At 38.3% G+C, this 22,594-nt stretch overlaps 1 protein-coding gene across 7 annotated transcripts in view; it reads left to right on the top strand.

Moving 5' to 3' along the window:
• Positions 1-21,819, top strand: part of IMMP2L (inner mitochondrial membrane peptidase subunit 2) — a 917,762-nt gene extending 895,943 nt beyond the window's left edge. For all 7 annotated transcript variants that reach the window (XM_024249965.2, XM_024249972.2, XM_063726140.1 and 4 more), the window contains one exon: positions 21,320-21,819. In XM_024249965.2, coding sequence (XP_024105733.1) covers positions 21,320-21,439 — 120 coding nt within the window. In that variant the 3' untranslated portion in view covers positions 21,440-21,819. The remainder of the gene's footprint in view (positions 1-21,319) is intronic.
• Positions 21,820-22,594: the final 775 nt, after the last annotated feature.

The raw sequence follows: 22,594 nt of genomic DNA, 5'->3' as shown, positions 1-22,594 counted from the left end.
CTGGAAAAAAAATTAAAAATCACTTGAAGGAAAAGGAAAATTTGGAACTGTTGTTTCAAATGCGAGGTAGCACTGGATACAGTAGGTTGAGTGTGGCCGGAAGTGTTTGTGAAAAGACTTCATCCATAGGCAGGGCAGGTTCTACTCCTGTTGCTGCATGCACATCTTGTTCCATTCCACTTTGGTAGGGAAATGGATTGATGGCAGTTTCTTAACACTGGGAGAGGGCACAGAACATGCATGAGGACAGCAGTGCCAAATAAAGTGAAACCTTCATCATCAGCCCAAATCTCTGTTTCTCTTCACAAGGCAGTGAGCATTTCATTTACACAGGGGCTAACACACCTCACTCTTCAGACTGAACCTTTGACAATTTAACATGATCCCTAGGTGTAAAAAGCATCAAGAGTTTTAACAGTCAACCTCATCTGTTTGTCTGACCAAGATCAGTCAAAATTTATCACACAGCAGAATTATGTGATATATTGTAAATTAAGAAAATTTACAAATTAGAGCCAGCACTGAACTATCTGAGTCAGTGGAGTAAAGTTATATATAATCCATACCAGTGGGTAATCTCAAGGTAATTTGTAACATTGCTCTAAAAAAATTAATTTGTATCTGTCATTATACTTGCCTTAGGCTACCATTAAAATGATCAACCTTTTCTCTGGCATATACATAACCAACATACGAAAAAGAATTAAGACTTATTGCTGTTCAGTCTACTTTAGGAAATAACAGCTTGGAATATAAAAATTTTTGTAAATAAACTGCTCTCAAGTAGTCAGTCCATAGTTAGCCATGAGGAATTTCTTCTGGTTTATGGTAGCTCTACCAGTTTTATTTTATTGCTACTATATTATATTTGACATGGCTCATCTGTCATTTTATAAATTTCAACTTTAAATAATCTACTATTAACTTTCAGACAATAACTGTGCACATTCAAAATCAAAAGACTACATGTTATTTACTCTTGGCAATTTCAGTATATGGAAATTCAAATGTCTTACAGAGCATCCCAGCCATAGCCTTGTGCCAGCATGTTTATTGATTGAATGTTGAATGACCCTAAACAGATTTCTCTGAATTAACTACTGTAGTCAAAGTAGAAAAGCAAGATAACTATTATTTGTAGGAACTCAAATCTGAAAAAGAAAAAATCACAGAGTCAATAGAAAGCATACAAAGCTGGAATGACTCCATTAACTTAATTTTTCCTAATGTAACAACAATGAGGTCTATATATTCAGGGACTAAATATCAATACTAGGACTGACATTGGACTAATATGCCTTTAACATGATCACAGTAACATTACTTTTTAGTCATTCAAACTATGCTTTATTAACAAGATGATTTCTCAAGAGGACAGATTGAGGCTTTACAAAAATTAAAAGTAGCAAAAATCTGTATGATAGTTTAAATTTCTTGTCTTTTTCTTTAATTCGCTTAGTAGTTGATGTGATAAAAAGTGAACAGATAGATCATAATATTTAAAGTAAAAGTTTTACAATTATTTCTCAGAAATGATACATATTAGCCACTTTTGGTAGCATCTTTGTTTCACTAAACAAAAGTTTCTTTCTCACCAAAGTGGTATTAAAAGCTTGTGAAATTCATTTAAAAGTCAGCTAAAAATTATATAAAGCATTGCACTTACCCTTCTGAAAGCAAAATGTTCATAAAGTAACATTTATTTCCATTAGAGGAGATATTTTAATTAAGCTACTGAGAGGTTTTACATTATACATTTAATCTATATGAGTCATATGCATATGAACAGATGTATAACTGCACTACCTGAACATAATTTTCAGGATTTTAAGAGGTATTATCTAGAACTTTATATGTTGTATAGATTCAGTAATAAAAAAAACCACAAATAGCTGCAGTTTTAAAGGTAATGTTAGAAGTATTTCCCCTACTCATCTTTAACTGCTGTATTTTGTTGTGTGCTAATCTCAATGCCCCCCTTTTTATAAGCAGAGCAATGCTTCTCTACTTGTGCATAAGTCTCATGAGCTCTGATTTAAGGGTGAATGTGTTATTCTAGTCAGTAATTCAAGAAAAATGCGTTGAGATTGAAATCCAGCTTTCCTAGTTTGGCATCCAGGCCCTTCATAAATGTTCCTGTGTTCTGTTTCATTAGATGAGTAAATGAAACTGGAGAAAATGTGGATGTAGATTAGACACAACTCAGCAACTGATTGGATATAGGAGCTGAGAAAAGAACAAGGTGATGGGGGGATGATCATTGCTTCTCACCTGCCTGGAAAGATGGTAATGCCGTGAACAGTCACGGGATCACAGTACAAGGAGCAGATTTGGGAAATGATAAATTCAGTTTTGTATTATTGAATCTGAGAGTCCTGTTGAATGCCACAGAAGATATCTTGCATGCAGTTGGAAATTCTGTGCAAGAGTTCAGGCAAGTTTATTGATTCTTGCATATAGTCGGTAGCTTTCTAGCATTGCCTCCGAAATGCTGTGTTCCCCCAGGTGTCTGCCCTTAGTGCTCTTGCTTTCTTCTCCTTCCCTCTGTGAGCACTGTGTTCCCATGGGTGCAACTGGGTAACTCCTGAATCTCTAAGTTCTACTTCACACCCTTGCCTGAACTCTTGCACAGAAATTTCAACCACATGCAAGATATCTTCTGTGGCATTCAATAGGACTCTCAGATTCAGTAATACAAAACTGAATTTATCATTTCCTAAATCTGCTCCTTGTACTGTGATCCCGTGACTGTTCACGGCATTACCATCTTTCCAGGCAGGTGAGAAGCAATGATCATCCCCCCATCACCTTGTTCTTTTCTCAGCTCCCATATCCAATCAGTTGCTGAGTTGTGTCTAATCTACATCCACATTTTCTCCAGTTTCGTTTATTCATCTAATCAACTGACAAACACTTTTGAGCTTCTTTCTATTTTATATCATGTATTTGGAATACGAGACAGTGCCTGCTTCAAGAAGCTCACACCTAGTAAGACAGAAAGAACTAAATAGACCATCACTGCCCAGTATGATAATTATTAGTTAGAATTATTCACAAGCTGTTGAAACTGGGAAGAGGTCATGGAAGCCTTCCAGAAGGAGGTGGCATGTAGGCACTGTGTGGAAAAGTGAACAGGGGTTATCTAGGTAAAGAGCAAGAGAAAGCCTTCCGGGAGGCAGAAACAACAGTATGTACAAATGTCCAGAGCTGTGAGAGATCAGAGTGTGCTGTGAGAGATCTGAGAGTTTTCAAGGAGACATAAGAGTGATTCAGGCTACAAGCTGATGAGTGCTGAGAAATGAAACAGAACAGAGGAACATTTATGAAGGGCCTGGATGCCAAACTAGGAAAGTTGGATTTCAATCTCAACGCATTTTTCTTTCTTCTTTTCCTATGTATGATCATATCTTTTGTCAGCAACATCACAAAAAACTCCTGACTATTCTCTTGCTGACCACTCCCTTGCCATTTTTTTTTTCCTTCAGATTGCAGCCAGAGGTCATGTCCCCAGTGAGAACCTGTCTTTCTTCCTGATCCTTCAATGGCTTGAATTACTCACTAGATTACTCTCAGTTCCTACAATCTCTTCTCCACTTCTGCCAAACACATTGCATGGGTCAAGCTTATGACAACCATCCTCCTCTGTGAATTATAAGCCTTTTAAGGCCTGATTCTGTGTCTCACACAGCTTGGTACATTTATGAAATAGAACACCTTGCAATGTGCTTTGCATGTAGTAGGCCTTTGCATATCTGTTGTGTTGAGTAAAAAGAGTCTAACCACATTTCTTTATTTTTCAGGGCCATTTATGCACATTGATATAACCAAGTTACTGTAATAATCACTAGTTTTCTTGTTGCCCTCAGCAAGTGTTCCTTACAGCCCAGTGGCGTGTAACATGCCCTGCTGCTACAACTCAGAACAATTCCAAAACAGAGTGACATGGCTGTGTATAAACCTTCATGTGCAATGTTTATTTGTTTTTTTCTGCAGAAAATGAAAGACCTCACTTTTCCCTAGGATAATAGCAGGTGTAGAAAGCATGGATGCAGGGCCCTTAACAAAATTACAATTTCTCGGGTTCTATACCTGATTTCACTGATCGGTATAGTGAAAGGGTTTCAAATTAAGAGCCAGTAATAGGTTTTGAAGTTCCATCTCTAGCTAACTGAGTGACTCTGGGTAGCATTTCTGGGCCTCAGTTTTCCCACCTGTGGAATTGGGAATTAGGGTTAATTTCTAATCTCCTTATAAACATTATTCTTTCACCACTATTTCCACATCAGCCTACCAATCCGGCATCTCAGTTTCAAACAACCCAAACCCATTCTCACTTTGTTTTGTCTTTTTTCTAATCCTTACTAATTTTAGCAGATGCCATTAGAAGAATATTGGCTAGCTTACAGAAAAATTGCAATGAAAACTAGGCTTGGGAATTTCACAGCTAGCAACACAGCACACCCCTATGCCACTCCACAGGAGCAAGGCAGGGAGGATGGCGATTGGTATTTCTGGACACTTTCTGTCACTCATGTCTCTGCCAGTAATCACTCCCTTCATGTTCATGGTCCTAGGTGTGGGCATCTGATTGGCTGGGCCCTGGTCAGATGCTTCCGCCTAGCTGCTGGGAGTGGAGAAAAGGAATATCTGGATCATTTTGCTGGAGGAGTAGGCAATAGAAGAAGACATTTATTTTCACGGACACTTGGACAGACATGCAGCCATCATTAAGACTGGTGTTGCCAATTGTGCCGTGCCCACACCTGTGATGTTCTCAGTGAGGTAAATCTTGCTTCACCATGTGCACATTTAAAACTTCAAGCACATGCTAGATCTGTTTCTTCTTGAGGAGTCAGTTTTTCTCAGGTTTAGACCACTTTTTCCATTACCTTTTATTATGCTTTATTTCGTCTTCAACAACACAATTTTCTGGTGTAAATTAAGAACTGCAGTTATAGCTCTGACCGCTCGAAGTGTCATTCTAGGGTGAGGAGACAGGCAGAGTGGAGTGGATCACTCATCTGGCTCATCATTCACTTGCAGACATGTAGCAATAGTTTGGAATCAGGAATTTTCTCTGGCCACGAACAACTTAGAACAGATCTTATATATGAAAAACACAGTTGAGAAAAATGATAATTAACAAAGATAATTTAAGGGTGTCCTACCTATCCAAACCTCTGTGTAATCTAAGTTCTTATCATTGGAATAAATTAGGTGTCTAGAAGATTACATATAAGACCAAGTCACCTTAGTCTCATGCAAAATAATATTCACCAAATTGCCAGCAACTTGAACTCTGTTTCTGCCTTTTTTGGGGAAACCTAATGTGTGAATATTGTTCGTTATGATACTTAGAGTGTCCTGTACTAGATCCTATGTTAGAAATGTATTGCAAAAATTAAATCAGAGAAAACGTTAGTCTCTCTTTAAAAATGTGAAGTGTCCTCTCATATGAGAGCTGTGTAAGTTAGCCTGTTGTCTTCTTCACCAGATGTGGTGCTAGTCACAGCAGCTATCTTGGTCTTTGTAGTTGTTACTTTTATTTATCTTCTTTCATTTCTGGTTGTTTATTTTCTAAGCCTCTCCCCTTTTATTTGGAAAGTAGAGACAAAAGAGGAAAGGGAAGTAGAGGGAGATGTTTAGATAGAGGCTGGAAGCCAGATAGCTACCCAGATGAACAGAGGTAACTCCAGCAGAGGAATAGCTGCATTCACCACAGCAGTGGGATTGGCAGTGCATACCAGATACCATGTCATCCCAAATCCTCTCTTAACCAATGGCAATCTAGTCTGTCTCGGTGGCTGCCTGCCCAGTTGGTCTAAATGTGGTTTAAAACAACATCATCAATTTTAAAGCCTTTCACACCTCTCCACTCATGTATTTATATGAACTGTTTTATCTCCAACATAAAAATAACATGTGGGACATCAGCTACTAGAAAGAAAACAAGCAAACAATGAGACATCGGTCGGTAATGTCATCCATCTACCTTGGATTATTGTGAATAGTGTGAGCTATTAACTATCCAAATTATATTCAAGTATTTCATCACCTGCTTAATCAAGCTGCAAAATAAGGAGTTAGTCCACTTCAACTCCAATGATTTGATTATGTGGTAAAGAGACTGGTGCATAAACATCAATCCTGGGAAATTAATTCATGAAAATTAGCTGGAGATACCCCCAGAGGCCTGTTTTGTATCTGTTTTTGCATAAAATGTTGAACTGTCTACTTACTGAGGGTGTCTTGAGGGGACTAGAATGATTATGCATGATTCCGTAGTTATCTAGAGAGAAGCATGAAGAGGCTATGAAGTGACCTGAAAATGCATTCTGATTAAAGCTAAGTCTTGAACAGGAAAATTGCTTTGAAATGATTAAAGTTAAAATTGTTGGTAATGAAGGAAAACACTTGTCCTAGAATGAGGCCTTTGAAAGAGAAAGTCTCATTTCGAATCTCTTCCAAACCATAGGGCTTTGCTTTTAAATTGCAAAATATTGCATTGTATCAACCTATCACATTATCTCACCTTTGAAATTAATGAAAGATTAGGAGAATGTTCTAGATAAAAATCTGGCAAGGGATATCATGGGTGAAGATCTGCCCTTAGGAGAGTGAAGTCAGCAGCATCCTTTAGAGCTAACTTAGATGAATCTGCTCAGTGGAGCCTTTCCAAGGCTTGGCTACAACCTCTACTCTCGGGGTACTTGGCTCCTTTGTATGTCTAGCATGCCAGGTTGTAGTTCAAAACTTTGTTTAAACATCTGTCTTTCCCACCAGATCATGAGGTCCTAAGGGACAGAGATCATGTTCATTACCTTCTGTATATTTCCAGCATCTAGTAGGGTGCCAATCCCACCTAGGATTGAGCCTATATCTCTGATTACATTTATTCTCTTTGGTAAATATTCACCTTTGCTTATATTTAAAGATGTTAATATCGCATCTGAAACTAGGAAACTTATACTACAGAATTCAGACTTTTTGGCTGTTGGAAAGGTGATATCAGTATCTATAAACAGCATATTTAAACTATGTCTATGCCATATGTAACATAATACCCCCAGCAGAGACTGGGGCAGCTTCTAGAATCAAGCACATTAATATTTCTGCAGCCAGAAGTATGAATTGGCATACTCTGTGGGATAAATAGACTATAATTTTATAGCAGCTCAGGTCAGGTCAGACTTTGCTACCAGAGGGTTACAGAAAACTTCATATTTTTGGAACTCTTTCGATTTTAGAATTGCTAGTAAGATACTGCAGACCTGTATTATATCTTCAGGAAGGAAAGAGTTCTTGTCTACAGGAAATATTCCTAGGTGCAAGGGCCATTACTCTTGTGAGTTCAGGGAGGACGAAGAAAATGATGCTGGGTCTTTCTGCACAGTGGCATGCTTCCAGAACTATCATTATTGCTAGGGTCTCACAGGATGGTGATACCAGAGGGGGCAATCTCAGTAGCTCATTTCCCACAAAAAAAGCTCACCCGTTGTGCCACCCCTGACTCTGTGCCTGTTACCTTATCTGCTGCTTCTTCCTCCCTGTACTAACCTATCTATCCATTTTTTTTCCAGAGCCTCCCTTCTCCACTCCTCCATTGCTTTCTATCTGTATATTTTTTCTTTTATCCTTTTTGGCTCACCAAAGCTTAGATCGTAGGAGTTTTGAGGCTCTTCTTGTTTGCCTTCAGCATAATTCTTTGGCACGTGATGCTCACATACCTCATTCACCTAAACAAGCAAAGCTTTGCTCTTATCAGGTTGTCTTTGAGTGCATATCAGTCAGTGCTTACGTGGAATGGAAGCATTCTGTGTGCATGCCTTTGTTTTATTGGGAGTAGTGTTTATCTGTTCTGTATGCTGTGTAGATAAGCATCGTGGGAATGTGTGAGTGGATAATAGGCTAATACTGTTCTCTGTATGAACCTAGTCTCCTGTATCCAAAAATGTTGGTGAAAAAATTCAAATATGGATATGTTAATCCATGTTTTAAAATAAAGTAGATAGCATCATTTATATGCTTTAGTCTTTTTAAAAAAATATCTTTTTGATAATTTTTAACAGTGCAATTGCTCATTTTTCCATGTGACATTTGGTTTTGCCTGCCTTTATTTCTAATTCTGTTTGATTTACTTAAACCATGCATCTGTTTTGCTGGTATCCACAAGAAATCTCAATGTTATGCTATTTTATTAAAGGAATCATTTTGTTCTTCTCATTTTTCTTAGTCTCTTAGATTGCTTTTAAAGTTGTGCCTTTATTATGGTTGTTATTGTTCATGTGTAATGTTGACATGAGCAAAAAATGGTGACCAGAGAGGTGGGATCAGGAAAGCAGTGTCTCTGTACTGTCAAGACATCCCCTCCACTTGTTGCACTGCATCATGCTGAATGCGTGACATCACAGTAGAAGCTGCAAGTGAAGTCCTGTGCTTCTTGTTAGTGACCTTGCTCTGTCTTTGACACTCACAGCTCTGGTCTCAGTGGTGATTATAAGGGCAACATCCCCCTTTGTGGTACCCAATCCAGAAAGAACTGGGGCATGTTGTCAGTGCAGTACCAGGAAGTGTACTAGGGAATTCCATATTCTACCTTTTAAAAATACTTTTGAGACTATCTCACAGTCCTTTGTAGGGATAGATTGCTGTCAATCCATTGTGGTATATCGTCAGTGATTATGGAAACCCTCCTGTTACTTAATACTGTCTTCTAAAGAACTGTAGATGTTTCCATTAATGTAGGTTAAGGAATTTCCTTGATGCCCAGATAATAAAATACAGCATTTCCAAACAAGCTTTCCTCCTTAATTCACTCATTCAGTAAATGCTTATTGCTGACAGGTAGTTCCCAATCTTGCTCAAAACACTGCGCTAATTTATAATATAGAAAAGGTGAGCTAGAACCTCTGCCTGTCCCATCAGAGACATTATAGGGTCTAGAGTATAGATCAGGGGTTGGTGAACAATGGCCCTCAGGCCAAATACAGCTCGCTGCCTGTTTTTGTAAATCAAGTTTCATTGGAACAAATGTTATATTCGCTAACATATTGCCCATGCCTGTTTTGTACTGCAAGTACAGAGTTGAGTAGTTGCAACAGAGATCATACAGCCTGTAAGCCTAAAATATTTACTCTCTGACCCTTTAGAGAAAATGTTTACTGACCCTTTCTATAGAGATGGAAACATAAATTATTACATAACGTCACAGAAGAAACAGTACCTTATTATGGGAGCAGCATGAATTTTGAACTATGCCTATTTCAAATCTTGCTTCTATCATTTACTAGCCTTATAGCCTTCATCAGGTTATTTAGTAATTCTGAGCTTTGTTTTTTTTTTTTTTTTTTTTTTTTTTTTGCAAAATGCAATTAGTAATATCTATACTGCAGGTTTAATTTTAGTAGTAAGAGAGGTTATGTATATATAAGGCCCTCAGAGTATAACAATAGTCAATAAATGTTCACTTGTCAAAATAATGGGATGACACGTAAGTAGGATGACTATATATCCTAGAGCCACCTTGGTTTACACCTACTGTCCCAGTTTAATTATTAATAACCCCCTTCACTCTTAAGTGTCCTAATTTGGGTAATAGATTGCATGGTCACACTATGCTTAGGGAATTCCTTAAAGTTTCATTTGTGATTATCTTATTTTGATGAGGTACCAAATTTATTTTAAAACTGTAAGTTTTATTTAAAACTTATTTTAAAGCTGTAAGTACTATGATAAGAAAGTAAATTACTTTGTATTGGTCATTGCTGACCTAACCACACAAATGTTTTGGTTCCTATATTATTAAACTTTGTTCCTTTAAGCAAGAAACATTTATTAACCCAATAATAATGTTTTCAAAATCTCATTAAGGAGACTCAGAAATAACTAAACCAGTGAGAAGAAAATCGGTTTTCTGATGCGACAACCTTGTAGTAAGAGGCCCAGGAGGAGTGGGTTCTGCCTTTGATGAAATACAATTGCATTTAAGAAGAGAAAAACTATGGGAGAACTGAGCCTGTTTTTTTTGAGCCTGATAAAGGATGTAGCCACCACTATGCTCATTTTGTTCATTTGAATTAAGTTGGGGCCTGAACCATTGGTTTCCCCTTTAAACAAGGACCTGAAGGTAGGGATCACTGGCAGATAAGTTATGTTCCAAAAGGGGTCACCACTTTTGATGATATCTCACTAGCCTTATACTCACCACTAGCCTTATACATTCTAAGAGAAAACACTGGGTGATAGCTGTGTAATCCTCTGGATCCAAAGGTGGGAGGTCAAGAAAATAAGAGTTGTGCTACTTTATAAAAAATATATTTAACTCAAATATATTGATCTTTATATTGGGAAGAACTGGATATTGGGGAGACCATATACCAGGCCTTGATTCCTTGGTCAGGAACAAATGGATATGAATTGGAGTGGCTGGGAGGGACTCCATGGAAGAGTCAGGACTGAATTGGGTCTTACAAGAGAGATCCAGGGATCTAAGGAAGAGGATTACAAACTGGAAGGACAACAGTAATCAGAAGCAGGCAGATAGATATGGTTTGTCCTGTTGTAGGGGCTCTGGAGAGGCCCTGAGAGTAGAGTACTTGTACTGAGAAATCATGAAGATGAGTTTGGAAGGATGTGACTGTGAAGGACCTTTGATATCAGATTGGAGAGCTGACATTTCTTTAAGCATTGAGAAATCAGTACTTATTTTAGAACAACATTTCAAATTTTGGATATTGTTTCAGTTCGTTTTGACTTTCAAACATAATTGTAGGTAATTTAATACTGTAGAATAAATATCATCTGACTGCTGCTTTGTTTATTTGGAAATTTCTCTCTCTTCTTACGCTGCTAAGTAAAATTCATCAAAATATTTTATTTGCTAAAAGTGCAGGTTGTTTCTCCTGCTTACAAAATATTTTAATCAAATGGATTTAAAAGTGTTGTGCTTCACCTCATTCCTCATACCTGACATTGATCATCTTCTGACACTGGCTCTAGTTCTGACATGGTTTGGCCGTGTCCCCACCCAAATCATATCTTGAATTATAGTTCCCATAATCCCCATGTGTCATGGGAGGGACCTGGTGGGAGGTATTTGAATCATGGAGGCGGTTTCCCTCATGCTGTTCTCATGATAGTGACTGAGTTGTCATGGGATCTGGTGGTTTTATAAGGGGCTTTCCCCCTTTTGCTTGACACTTCTTGCTGCCGCCATATGGAGAAGGACATGCTTGCTTCCCCTTCTGCCATTATTGTAAGTTTCCTGAGGCCTCTCCAGCCATGCTGAACTGTGAGTCAATTAAACCTCTATCCTTTGTAAATACAGTCTCAAGTAGGTCTTTATTAGCAGTGTGAGAATGGCCTAATACAGTAAGTTGGTACTGGGAGTGGGGTTCTGCTTAAAGATACCCCAAAAAGTAGAAGTAACTTTGGAACTGTGTAACAGGCAGAGGTTGGAACAGTTTAGAGGGATCAGAAAAAGACAGGAAAGTGTGAGAAAGTTTGGAACTTCCTAGAGACTTGGAGGGCTTAGAAGACAGAAAGATATGGGGAAGTTTGGAACTTCCTAGAGACTTGTTTAATAGCTTTGAGCAAAATACTGTTAGTGATGTGGACAATAAAATCTAGGCTGAGGTGGTCTCAAATGGAGATGAGGAACTTGTTGGGAACTGGAGCAAAGATGACTTTTGTTATGCTTTAGCAAAGAGACTGGTGGCATTTTCCCCCTGCCCTAGAGATCTGTGGAACTTTAAACTTCAGAGAGATGATTTAGGGTATCTGCTGGAAGAAATTTCTAAGCAGCAAAGCATTCAAGAGGTAACAGAGTAGAAAGTTTGGAGAATTTGCAGCCTGATGATGCGGTAGAAAAGAAAAACTCATTTTCTTGGGAAAAATTTAACCCAGCTGCAGAAATTTGCATAAGTAATGAGGAGCCCAATGTTAATTGCCAAAACAATGAGGAAAATGTCTCCAGGGCATGTCAGAGACCATCATGGCAGCCCCTCCCATCACAGGCCTGGAGGCCTAGGAGGGAAAAATGGTTTCATGGGCTGGGCCCAGGACCTGCCTGCTCTAAGCAGCCTCAGGACATGGTGCCCTGAGTCCCAGATGCTTTGGATTCAATTGTGGCTAAAAGGGGCCAAGGTACACCTCAGACCATTTCTTCGGAGGGTACAAGCCCCAAGCCTTGGCAGCTACCATGTGGTTGGGCCTGCAGATGCATAGAAGTCAAGAATTGAGGTTTGGGAACCTCCATCTAGACTTCAGAGGATATATGGAAATGCCTGGATGTCCAGGAAGAAGTCTGCTGCAGATGGGGAGCTCTCATGAAGAGCCTCTGCTAGGGCAGTGTGGAAGGGAAATGTGGGGTTGGAGCCCTCACACAGAGTCCGCACTGGGGCACTGCCTCGTGGAACTGTGAGAAGAGGGCCACCATCCTCCAGACCCCAAAATGGTAGATCCACTGACAGCTTGCATTGCGCACCTGGAAAAGCTGCAGACACTCAACACCGCCCCATGAAAGCAGCCAGAAGGAGAGGTGTTCCCTGCAAAGCCACAGGGACAGAGCTGCCCAAGGCCATTGGAGCTTACCTCTTGCATCAGCGTGACCTGGATATGAGACATGGAGTCAAAGGAGAATCATTTTGGAACTTTAAGGTTTAATGACTACCCTACTGGATTTCAGACTTGCATGGGGCCTGTAGTCCCTTTGTATTGTCCAATTTGTCCCATTGGAATGGGTGTATTTACCCAATGCCTGTACCCTCATTGTATCTAGGATGTAACTAACTTGCTTATGATTTTACAGGCTAATAGGCGGAAAGGACTTGCCTTGTCTCAGATGAGACTTTGGACTTAAACTTTTGAGTTAATGGTGGAGTGATTTAAGACTTTGGGGGACTGTTGGAAAGACACGATTGTGTTTTGAAATGAGAGGACATGAGATTTGGGAGGGGCTGGGTGTGGAATGATATGGTTTGGTTGTGTCCCCACTTAAATCTCATCCTGAATTGTAATTCCCACAATCCCCATATGTCATGGGAGGGACCTGGTAGGAGGTAATTGAATCATGGGGTCAATCACCCTTATGCTGTTGTTGTGATAGTGAGTGAGTCTCATGAGGTCTGATGGTTTTATAAAGGGCTTTCCCCCTTTTGCTCAGCACTTCTGCTTGCTGCCACCATGTGAAGAAGGACATGTTTGCTTCCCCTTCTGCTATGATTGTAAGTTTCCTCACAGTAACTGTGAGCCAATTCAACCTCTTTCCTTTATAAATTACCCAGTCTTGGGTATGTCTTTATTAGTTATTAGCAGCATGATAATGGACTAATACAAGTTCTGAACATCTTTTTTTTTTTTTAGCTTCTAAACAGAAATGTATTGCTCACAGTTCTGGAGGTTAGGAAATCCAAGATTAAGGGGCTAGCAAATTCAGCGTCTGGTGAGGGCCCCTCACATGGTAGAAGTGCCTGAACATCTTTTTAAAAATGTCGTTCCTCCTGCTAATAGTCTTGTTCTTCCTGATTCTCTTTCCTGTGTTTTTTCCTCTATCCCAACTCAAGGCTCTTTTGCATTTGCTTGTCCTTATCTTGTCCTTGCAAGCCTTTCCCTCAAGAGAAGGTGAAACTACCTGAAGCCAAGAAATGAAAGAATGTTAGGTAGACTATAGGTTTGTGGAAAGGGAGGGGAGGGAACAAAAGCCACACACACCTGTCCCCCTGGCATCTGAAGGAAAGGCTGGGCTCATGAAGACTGTGTCTACCAGATGCCAAAATAACTTCTCAGTGGAGCCAACTCAATCAAAGACAGGCAATTCAGTGCAAATTTAGTCCATGTGGTTCGTTGGCATTGTGTGGGCAAAACAAACCCATTAACTGATATCCCGGATCACTTTCCAGCCAGTAATTTTGGTGTTTCCTAAAACAGAGATTGCTAAAGTGGGAAGCAGGAATAGTCAAGTAGTGAATACAGTGATCCATGGGAGGCAAGAAAAAAATATTAGAACTACTATTTGTATCTAAAATAAGAATCTAAGCCATATTAACATTTGATTTTATGGATTGTTAATAGCATATATGTAATTTTAACATAAATAATAAAGATGAATCCTCAAATTTTCTGCTGATGCATAATCAAAACAGTTTGGTGACTACTATTCTAGATTATGAATTTCCAATCTGTGGGCTCAGTGCCCTCCCACTCTACCATAGGGGCAAGTTTTTACAAGAGTTCTATTAAGACATGTAGGTGAACTTATCTTCACATTCAATAGATACTGAAAATGCAATGATCTGCTCAGGGTTGCAGGGTTCATTTAATATGCTTTTGCTATTGTGTTTTGAAATTTACTGTAAAAGTAACTTTCTTATACCTGAAAAATGTGAATCCATTGAAGGAGACACAGTTACACGTGGGACACAAATAAGTAAGGAGAGGGGAGAATCAAGTTCCAATAAGATGTTAGGTTGGTTGTTCAAAGTATTTAACCTATTGGAAGAGTTATTTATACTTAAGCATCTCTCTCTTTTTCTTTAAAGCAAAAATGGTTTTGTTTTTCTCTCAACATATTTCTTTGTTCCCCTATTTTGAGGAGTAAGTATTAGGACATTTCATGGACCTGACTTCTAGCACAGTGTTGTTTGGGTTTTTTCTTTTTTTTTTTTTTTTTTTTTTTTGAGACGGAGTCTTGCTGTGTCACCGAGGCTGGAGTGCAGTGGCATGATCTCGGCTCACTGCAACCTCTGATTCCTGGGTTCAAGCAATTCTTCTGCCTCAGCCTGGTGAGTAGCTGGGATTACAGGCAGGCACCACTGCATCTGGCTAATTTTTGTATTTTTAGTAGAGACAGGGTTTTGCCATGTTGGCCAGGCTCGTCTCAAACTCCTGACCTCAAGTGATCTGTCCACCTCGGCCTGCCAAAGTGCTGGGATTACAGGCATGAGCCACCACACCCAGCTGCACAGTGTTTTTTTAATTCATGTGTATATTAGCTTGCTAGGACTCTCATAACAAAATACCACAGATTGTGGCTTAAACAACAGAGATTTATTTTCTGACAATTCTGGAACTAGAAGTCCAAGATCAAGGGTTCAGTATATGTTTGGTTTTTTTCTATAGTCCCCCTCCTTGGCTGTTGATGGCCACCTTCTTGCTGTGTTCTCACATGACCTTCTCTGTGTGCACATGTGCTTCTGGTGTTTCTCTGTGTGTCATAATCTCCTCTTCTCATAAGGTCACTAATCCAGTTGCCTTCAGGCCTCATTTTAACTTAATTATCCCTTTAAAGTTTCCATATCCAAACGCAGTCACATTCTGAGGTATTAGGAGTTAAGACTTCAACATATAAAGTTGAGGGAACACAATTTAGCACATAACAATGTGTACTTACTTATTGATGAGTCTATTTTTTTCAGGAAAGAATGTGGGACCTAGCAGTATTGAGAAGCAACTATATTAGGGCAACTTATTCTGATTTGTCAAGGACAGTCCTGATTTATTTTTATTATCCTGACTTAATTAAAATAGCACCCCCTTGGACTGCCAGAAGTGTTTCATTTGGATGATGAATGATATGGTGATCCTGATAGAAAGCTTCTAGAACCAGAGTTCATGTATTTGAGTCTCAGCTCAAAAAATACATTGCTGCACCTAGACTACCTCGGCTATGAAATAGAGGCAGTAACAGTATTTACCCCATGGGTTATTGTGAGAATTAAATGAGTCAGTATGTGTAAGTCATTCAGAACACTGCCCCGCATAGAGTAAGCACTGAGTGTGTAACACTGAGTAAGCAAAGAGCAGGAAGATTTTATTTGTCATGTGTGATGGTGAATTTTATGTGTCAGCTTGGCTGTGCCAGTGTGCCCAGATCTTTGGTCGAACATTATTCTGGATGTTTCTTTGAGGGTGCTTTTGATTGAGATTTACATTTAAATTGATCGACTTTGAGTAAAGCAGATTACTCTCTGTAATGTGGGTAAGCCTCTTCAATCAGTTGAAGGCCTGAATAGAACAACAGGATGACTTCCCCTGAGTGAGAAGGAACACACCAGCAGATCGTCTTCAGACCTCAACTGCAACATTGACTCTTCTGGTTCACAAGCAGTCTGCCTTTGGACTCGAACTGCAATGAACTGCAACTTTTTCCTGGGTCTCCAGTCGGCTGACCCTCCTTGTCAGATTTTGGACTTGCCAAGCCTCCACAATCACATTTGCTAATTCCTTAAAGATAAATCTCTCTCTCTCTCTCTCTCTCTCTCTCCCTCTATATATATATATAGATAGATATAGATATATATATATAGATATACACACACATACTGTTGGTTCAGTTTCTCTGGAGAACCTAGCTAATACAGCCAATATGCAAGCCAAAACTGTATCTGAAGGATAACTTTTAATTTTTACAAAGTTCCTGTATTTCTGGATTTTTATCTCTTTCTATATTCACTATACTCTTTGCCTGCCTGTAGACATATCAATTTTAAAAAATGAAGATCCATGACAAGACACTATGGAGGATGAACAGACACTCTCTCTCTATTATTCTCAGTATTAAAAAAAGAAACCCTGAATTTTACATTCCCATACCATGTTTTGAAGCAATATTGATGCTATCTGATAGAATTCTCATCATTCATCATTGTGAAGATGAATTATTTTTTTCAGGAAGCAAGAGTAGTAGCCTTAATAAATGTTTAAAATAAAAGAATTCTAAGATTGGTTTTGGTAAAATGAGTGTTGATTAAAAAAAAATTGAATCACTATGCCCAAAACTGAGTCCAAAGCTAAGCAGGCAAGCAGATATATTGGCAAGAGTTCAGCCAAGTTAGGAGACTGGCAAATCACCCTTATGAAAAAAGTTAAACATCTTGAGCAAATAAAGGCTTGAGGTACATCTGAGTAGCAGCTATCACATTTTAAAAAGGGTTATTGTAGAAGAGATGGAGACCAGCTGTTTTCCAACTCTGCTGAGCTCAGATAAGAACAAAACTGGATAAAAACTGCAATATGACAGATCATTTAGGTCTAGGGAAGTATTTCCTGGCAGTTAACATAGATGGAATGGTTTTTTAGGATGTTCTGGAATACATTCAAGGGATTCTTTAAAGTTGATTAGGTTTACCTTTTCGAGACGTGAAACAAAGTGGAAACTACAGATTTAGGTTCCCCAATTGAGTAATCAGCAGAATCACTAGGGTTAGGTGGGGTGAGGAGACTTTAAAAAAAAACACAGACTTCATTTCTGTGAAGTGATAGAGGTAGCTTCCAGGATATACTGTTGAGAGTAAAAGCAAGGTGCACAAGAAAGTATAGCATGTTACCTTTGGTATAAGTCTAAAAGGGAAAAAGGAATATGTATGTATCCTTATTTGCTTTTTTTCCTCTTCAAAAAGGAAACACAGAAACAACAAACCAGAAACTAATAAAATTAGTTACCTATTGGGGATGGGGTGGAAGATGGGAGTGGGATTTCTCTTTGTATACTTTTTGTTTTAGTTTCCTATTGCTGATCTAATACATTCCCATAAATGTAGCTCCTTACAACAACACAAATGTACTGTTTTACAGTTCTGGAGGTCAAAAGTCCAATATGGGTCTCACTGGGCTAAAGTTAAGATGTCAACAGGGCTGCATTCCTTCTGAAAGTTCCAGAGGATAATTCATCTCCTTCCTTTCTCTAGCTTCGAGAGGCTGCCTGCATTCCTTGGCTCATGGTCCTTTTCTCCACCTTCAAAGCCAGCAGCACTGCATTTTCAAATCTCTTTGAATCTGACCCTTCTGCCTCCTGCTTTCACTGTTTAGGACCCTTGTGATTACATTCAGGCCCATAAAATAATAGAGAATATTCTTGTTATCTTAAGGTCAACTGGTCAGCATCTTAATTCTTCTTTATTCTCTAACATATTCACAGCTTCTGGCAATTAAGATGTGGACATCTTTTGCCAGGACAGTGGCGGGGAGGCATCATTCTGCCTACCACATCTTTAAAAAATAATCTTAACTTTTGAATGATGTAAATTTATATATATTCAAAAATAAAATGGAATCAAAAATGGGTAACAAAAGCAAACTCTAAAATTGAGTATAAATAGAAACAAATAAGCCTACCTCTATATCAAACAGTAACATAACTATACTGGGGAGAAAAAAAAGAATTTATTCCAGGCCAGGCGCAGTGGCTCACACCTGTAATCCCAGCACTTTGGGAGGCCAAGGCAGGTGGATCACTAGGTCAGAAGATCGAGACCATCTTGGCTAACACAGTGAAACCCCCTCTCTACTAAAAATACAAAAAATTAGCTGGGCGTGGTGGCAGGTGCCTGTAGTCCCAGCTACTCAGGAGGCTGAGGCAGGAGAATGTCATGAACCTGGGAGGCGGAGCTTGCAGTGAGCCAAGATCGTGCCACTGCACTCCAGCCTACAAGTACACCCTTAAAATAAGATATATTTTAAGGACTACAATAATTACACAGAAATCTTAATTTGTACTCAGCAGATTTATTGTTGGTAATGGTTGTAGTGTGTCACCTTGAAACTATTTTGAGTATATTTTAGGAAAGTATAAATAAGTAAATGTGTTAATGTTGTGGGGAGCCAGGGTGATCACTGTGGAAGAAGGGAGATAAAATATGGAGTGCAGAAGGTGAGGGAGAACTTTGTGGTATTGGATTTTTTATGTGTATTCCCTGAAATGGCATAGAATATTGACACCCCAGGAGCACTGAGCACACCTAGTACCAAATCTTGGTTTCTAAGTAGTATTCCTTGCTAAAAGAAACCAAGGCACTTTAAAGAAATATCTGATCTCAGGGGAACAGGTATAAGGTGCAAGGTAAGCCTGTAACAACTAATAGTGCCAAAAAGTAAGGTAGTGCTAAAATACTGATGAAGACGTGTCCGAAGGACACATAGAGCTCCCACTGGCCAAACTTAAGACATTTGAGCATCAAACAGATAAATAAAAAGTAGTCACAGATTTTGACTTAAAAAAAAGACTTCTTGATATTACAATAGAGGCAGGGTGAAAGGGAAAGCACTTTTTTTTTAGAGAACAATGCCAACTAATAAATGCAAAAGAAGGAATCGATTTGGAAAATCATTATTTTTGTAATCCCTAATGTAATAAGTGATTCAGACAGGATCATCAATGAATGTTAACACAATTAGATGAAATATAGCTGGCATATAGGATATTTACATTATTACAAAATATCTCACAGAGTTATTAATTACAGAAGGAAAAAGATTTATTTATGATGGAGAAATCTAGTCAATATTGCCTTAAGGGATCAAACTTGGCATCACAACAATGAGACGCACCGACATTTTGTACCTCCTGATTTGATGGTACTTGACTCTAGTCATGAGGGAAAAAAATCAAGCAATTTCAGATACAGGACATTTTATAAGGTGGCTTGCCGGGACTCCAGATTAAAAGAAATTAAATGTAAACCGAAGCAAAGAGATGACCACCAAATGCAATTTGTGACCCTTGATTAGACCTTGAATTTTTAAAATAATGGCTGTAAAAGACATCACTGGGACAACTGGAAAATTTTGAATATGGACGACGTAATAAGTAATATTGTATCTACATTAAATATCTTGTGTATAATAATGGTATTGTGTTCATATATGAAACGGTCTTTGTTCTCAGGAGATATAGGTTGAAGTATTCAGGGATAAATTTAGCATGATGTCAACAACTATTAAACAGTTTAGAAGAAGTAGCTATGTATATGTAACATATATGTACATACACATAAAATGAGAAAGAAATGAATGCAGCAAAATGTAAATGCTTACTTTTGATGGTAGCTGTTTTTTGTACCACACTTTCAAATTTTTTACAGGTCTGATTTTCAAAATAACAAGTAGAAGAAAAAAAAACCTTTATTGAGCCCAAGGGCTTCTTGCTACCCTTCGTGCTTATTTAGTTTGTATTTCAAGTTGTTGTTAAAAGATTTTTCTTCTTCTTCTTCTGTGTAAACAATGTGTTTTTGATTATCTTTTTGGAAGCCTTCCCTGACATCCAGCTCCATCTTCGAGTCCCTAGACAATGTGATTTTTTTTTAATACATACGATAGCAAATAGAAGAGACTTCTTGAATTCATGTGATAGCAAATAGAAGAGCTTCAGTGAAAGGAATGTTTTATGTTAATCTCTGTGGAAGTCCAATTTATAGGAAAAACATTTGAAAATAAAATGGTAAATAAAGTGGACATATAGTATTACTTTATAACTGGCACTCAGTAAATATGTGCTAAATATGAGTGTATTTTGTAAGCTTCTAAATACCATTAAAATATCACCTGATAGTAACTATACAACAACAATTTTTTTAAAAACACAGATTTCCAGGCCCTCCTTCAAACCTGTTGAAGGGTAATCTCTTAACATAAGACCCTGATCTGCCTTTTAAACAAGTTTGCTATGTTCTCCTGTTTGCTGAAATTGTTGTCTTTAAGAAGATTTAAGATGTTTAAGGGCTCCCTTCCTGTCTTTGGGCTCAGGCTTAAGTCCTCCCCCTCACCTCCTCTTCCATCCTCACCAATCTCTGCTCGCCTCGGCTGATGGGGATTCTTTACCATCTGCCATGATCTATATACTTTATTATTTTTCCTCGCTACCCATCCCACTTTGTTTGCTTTCTCTTTGTTTTCCACCTCTCTCCATGAGTACTAGATCCGTGTTACTCAGTGTACTCTCCATGGAGACAGCCCACCCAGTCTCACACCTAACTCCTGCTGCTCATCTAGTAGGTGGGACAATGTTTTTCACAAAATATATGTATTTTTTAGGACTCTGTGATTTTTCCATAAAGAGAGTCTCTCTAGGATACCAATGACTCTGTGGGAAACTCTGAGAATATACACCAGATTTATGCTTCCTGGGTCTATGCAAATAGGCTCTTGAGGCTAATGGTTAAGATGGTGGAATCTGGAGTCAAACTGCTTGGTTCTAAAGACAGACTAACCGCTTGGTGGCTGTATGACTTTTGGCAAGTTTTTTAACCTCTTTGAGCTTTGCTTTCTCATCTGTAAAAGGGAAATACTAACAGAACCTACCTCAAATGGTTTTTGTGAGGATTAAAGGAGTTTACATACAATAGCACCTAGAAAAATGCTATATAAGTGCTTACTGTTTTTTTCTTTGTATTTCAATGGCTACAAAATGTGTTTACTATTTTTTTTTATTCATCATCACTTTTCCATGGAATCTTAAACCTGGATTAAATTCTGCTTTCAAGCTATTAATAATGATTCTTATAAAATGATCTCTCTATTGCTTTCTTTCTGTTTCTCATGAATTCAGGTTTCCCTAGGACTTCTGCATGCCCATGCCACACATATCCTGTGGCCCCCGGAGCGCTGGCAGAAATTGGAATCTGTTCTTCCTCCAGAGCGCTTACCAGTACAGAGAGAAGAGGAATGACTGCATGAATCTACCTGAGTTGCTGGCATTGGGAGGCCAGTTACTGGAGAGGAATGGAAAAAAGAAGCCTCCAAAAGGGAAAAACTTCTGACAGTATGATGCTGTGCGAGAAACATTTACAGCACATTAAGACGATCTGTATTATTAAATAAATAATTTTCAAATGTTAAAAGTATTAAATGGCACCTGATTTTGTGTTAAATTTTAGTTCCCTGTTGTTTAATGCCCATAAAATATGCAGACCTTTGGGAATATAAAAATATTGCACCCACATGTCTTAATGGGGCTAAATTTCAGATTATTTGTTACTTATTATATTGATTGTTGGGTTTTGATTTTGGTGCTTGCTGCTGAAATAAATTGAAAATATTCAATAAAAATGATGTATTTGTCACTTACTGTTAAGGTAGAACAAGAAGGAACACATATTATACATATAATGATGGGAATTATATTGTGATTTGTAGTATCTACAAAGCAGTAACTGCCAGTTAGGAAGAACAGTAAACAGTGATGTTAAAATAAAACAATGATTTGCTAAGGTCCTGTTTTGAGTATTTAAATCTCATTGAGTACATCCATTAATGAGGAATTTCTTATCTCTTCTGAAAATAAGGAATTAAAATAATGGAGAACCCATTCTATCGATACTTGCATACAGTCAAGCCTTTCTTATTGGCCCTTTTTAATCCAACATTTCTGAGTGATCTCATGCCTATTCACAATGATGGGTAAACCCCTTTATCTGCATTTAGTCATGCTATGTGTTTAAAAGTTCTGAGTGAAATAGAAGAAAAAACAGTCCAGATCAACCACGTTTGATTTTCTTCCCCTAATTATTTCTCAGTATTCACGTCTGCAATACTGAAATCACCAACTGCAAAGTTATAGTAGAATAATAGAGTCTGTAGTTTGTATGGATAAGGGAGTAAATTCCCTGCATCTAAGTCTGTGTTTATGAAAGCTTCTTTTTCTCCCATTGGTTAGAGGTTTGTATTAGCATAATCACATTCAACAAATATTAATGAGCACTTATATACTAATGTATATACTAATGTTGGACAGAATTTTTTTTTAAAGCAGATCTGCCTAAAATTTTTCTGTGGCTCTTCATTGCCCTTCTCAATTCTTCAGTTCCATTTTCTCTTTTTCCCA

The sequence above is a fragment of the Pongo abelii genome, chromosome 6, assembly GCF_028885655.2.
Source record: "Pongo abelii isolate AG06213 chromosome 6, NHGRI_mPonAbe1-v2.0_pri, whole genome shotgun sequence".
Lineage (NCBI taxonomy): Eukaryota > Metazoa > Chordata > Mammalia > Primates > Hominidae > Pongo > Pongo abelii.
Note: the sequence above shows the minus strand (reverse complement) of the source record. Positions and strands in the feature narration are given on the sequence as shown.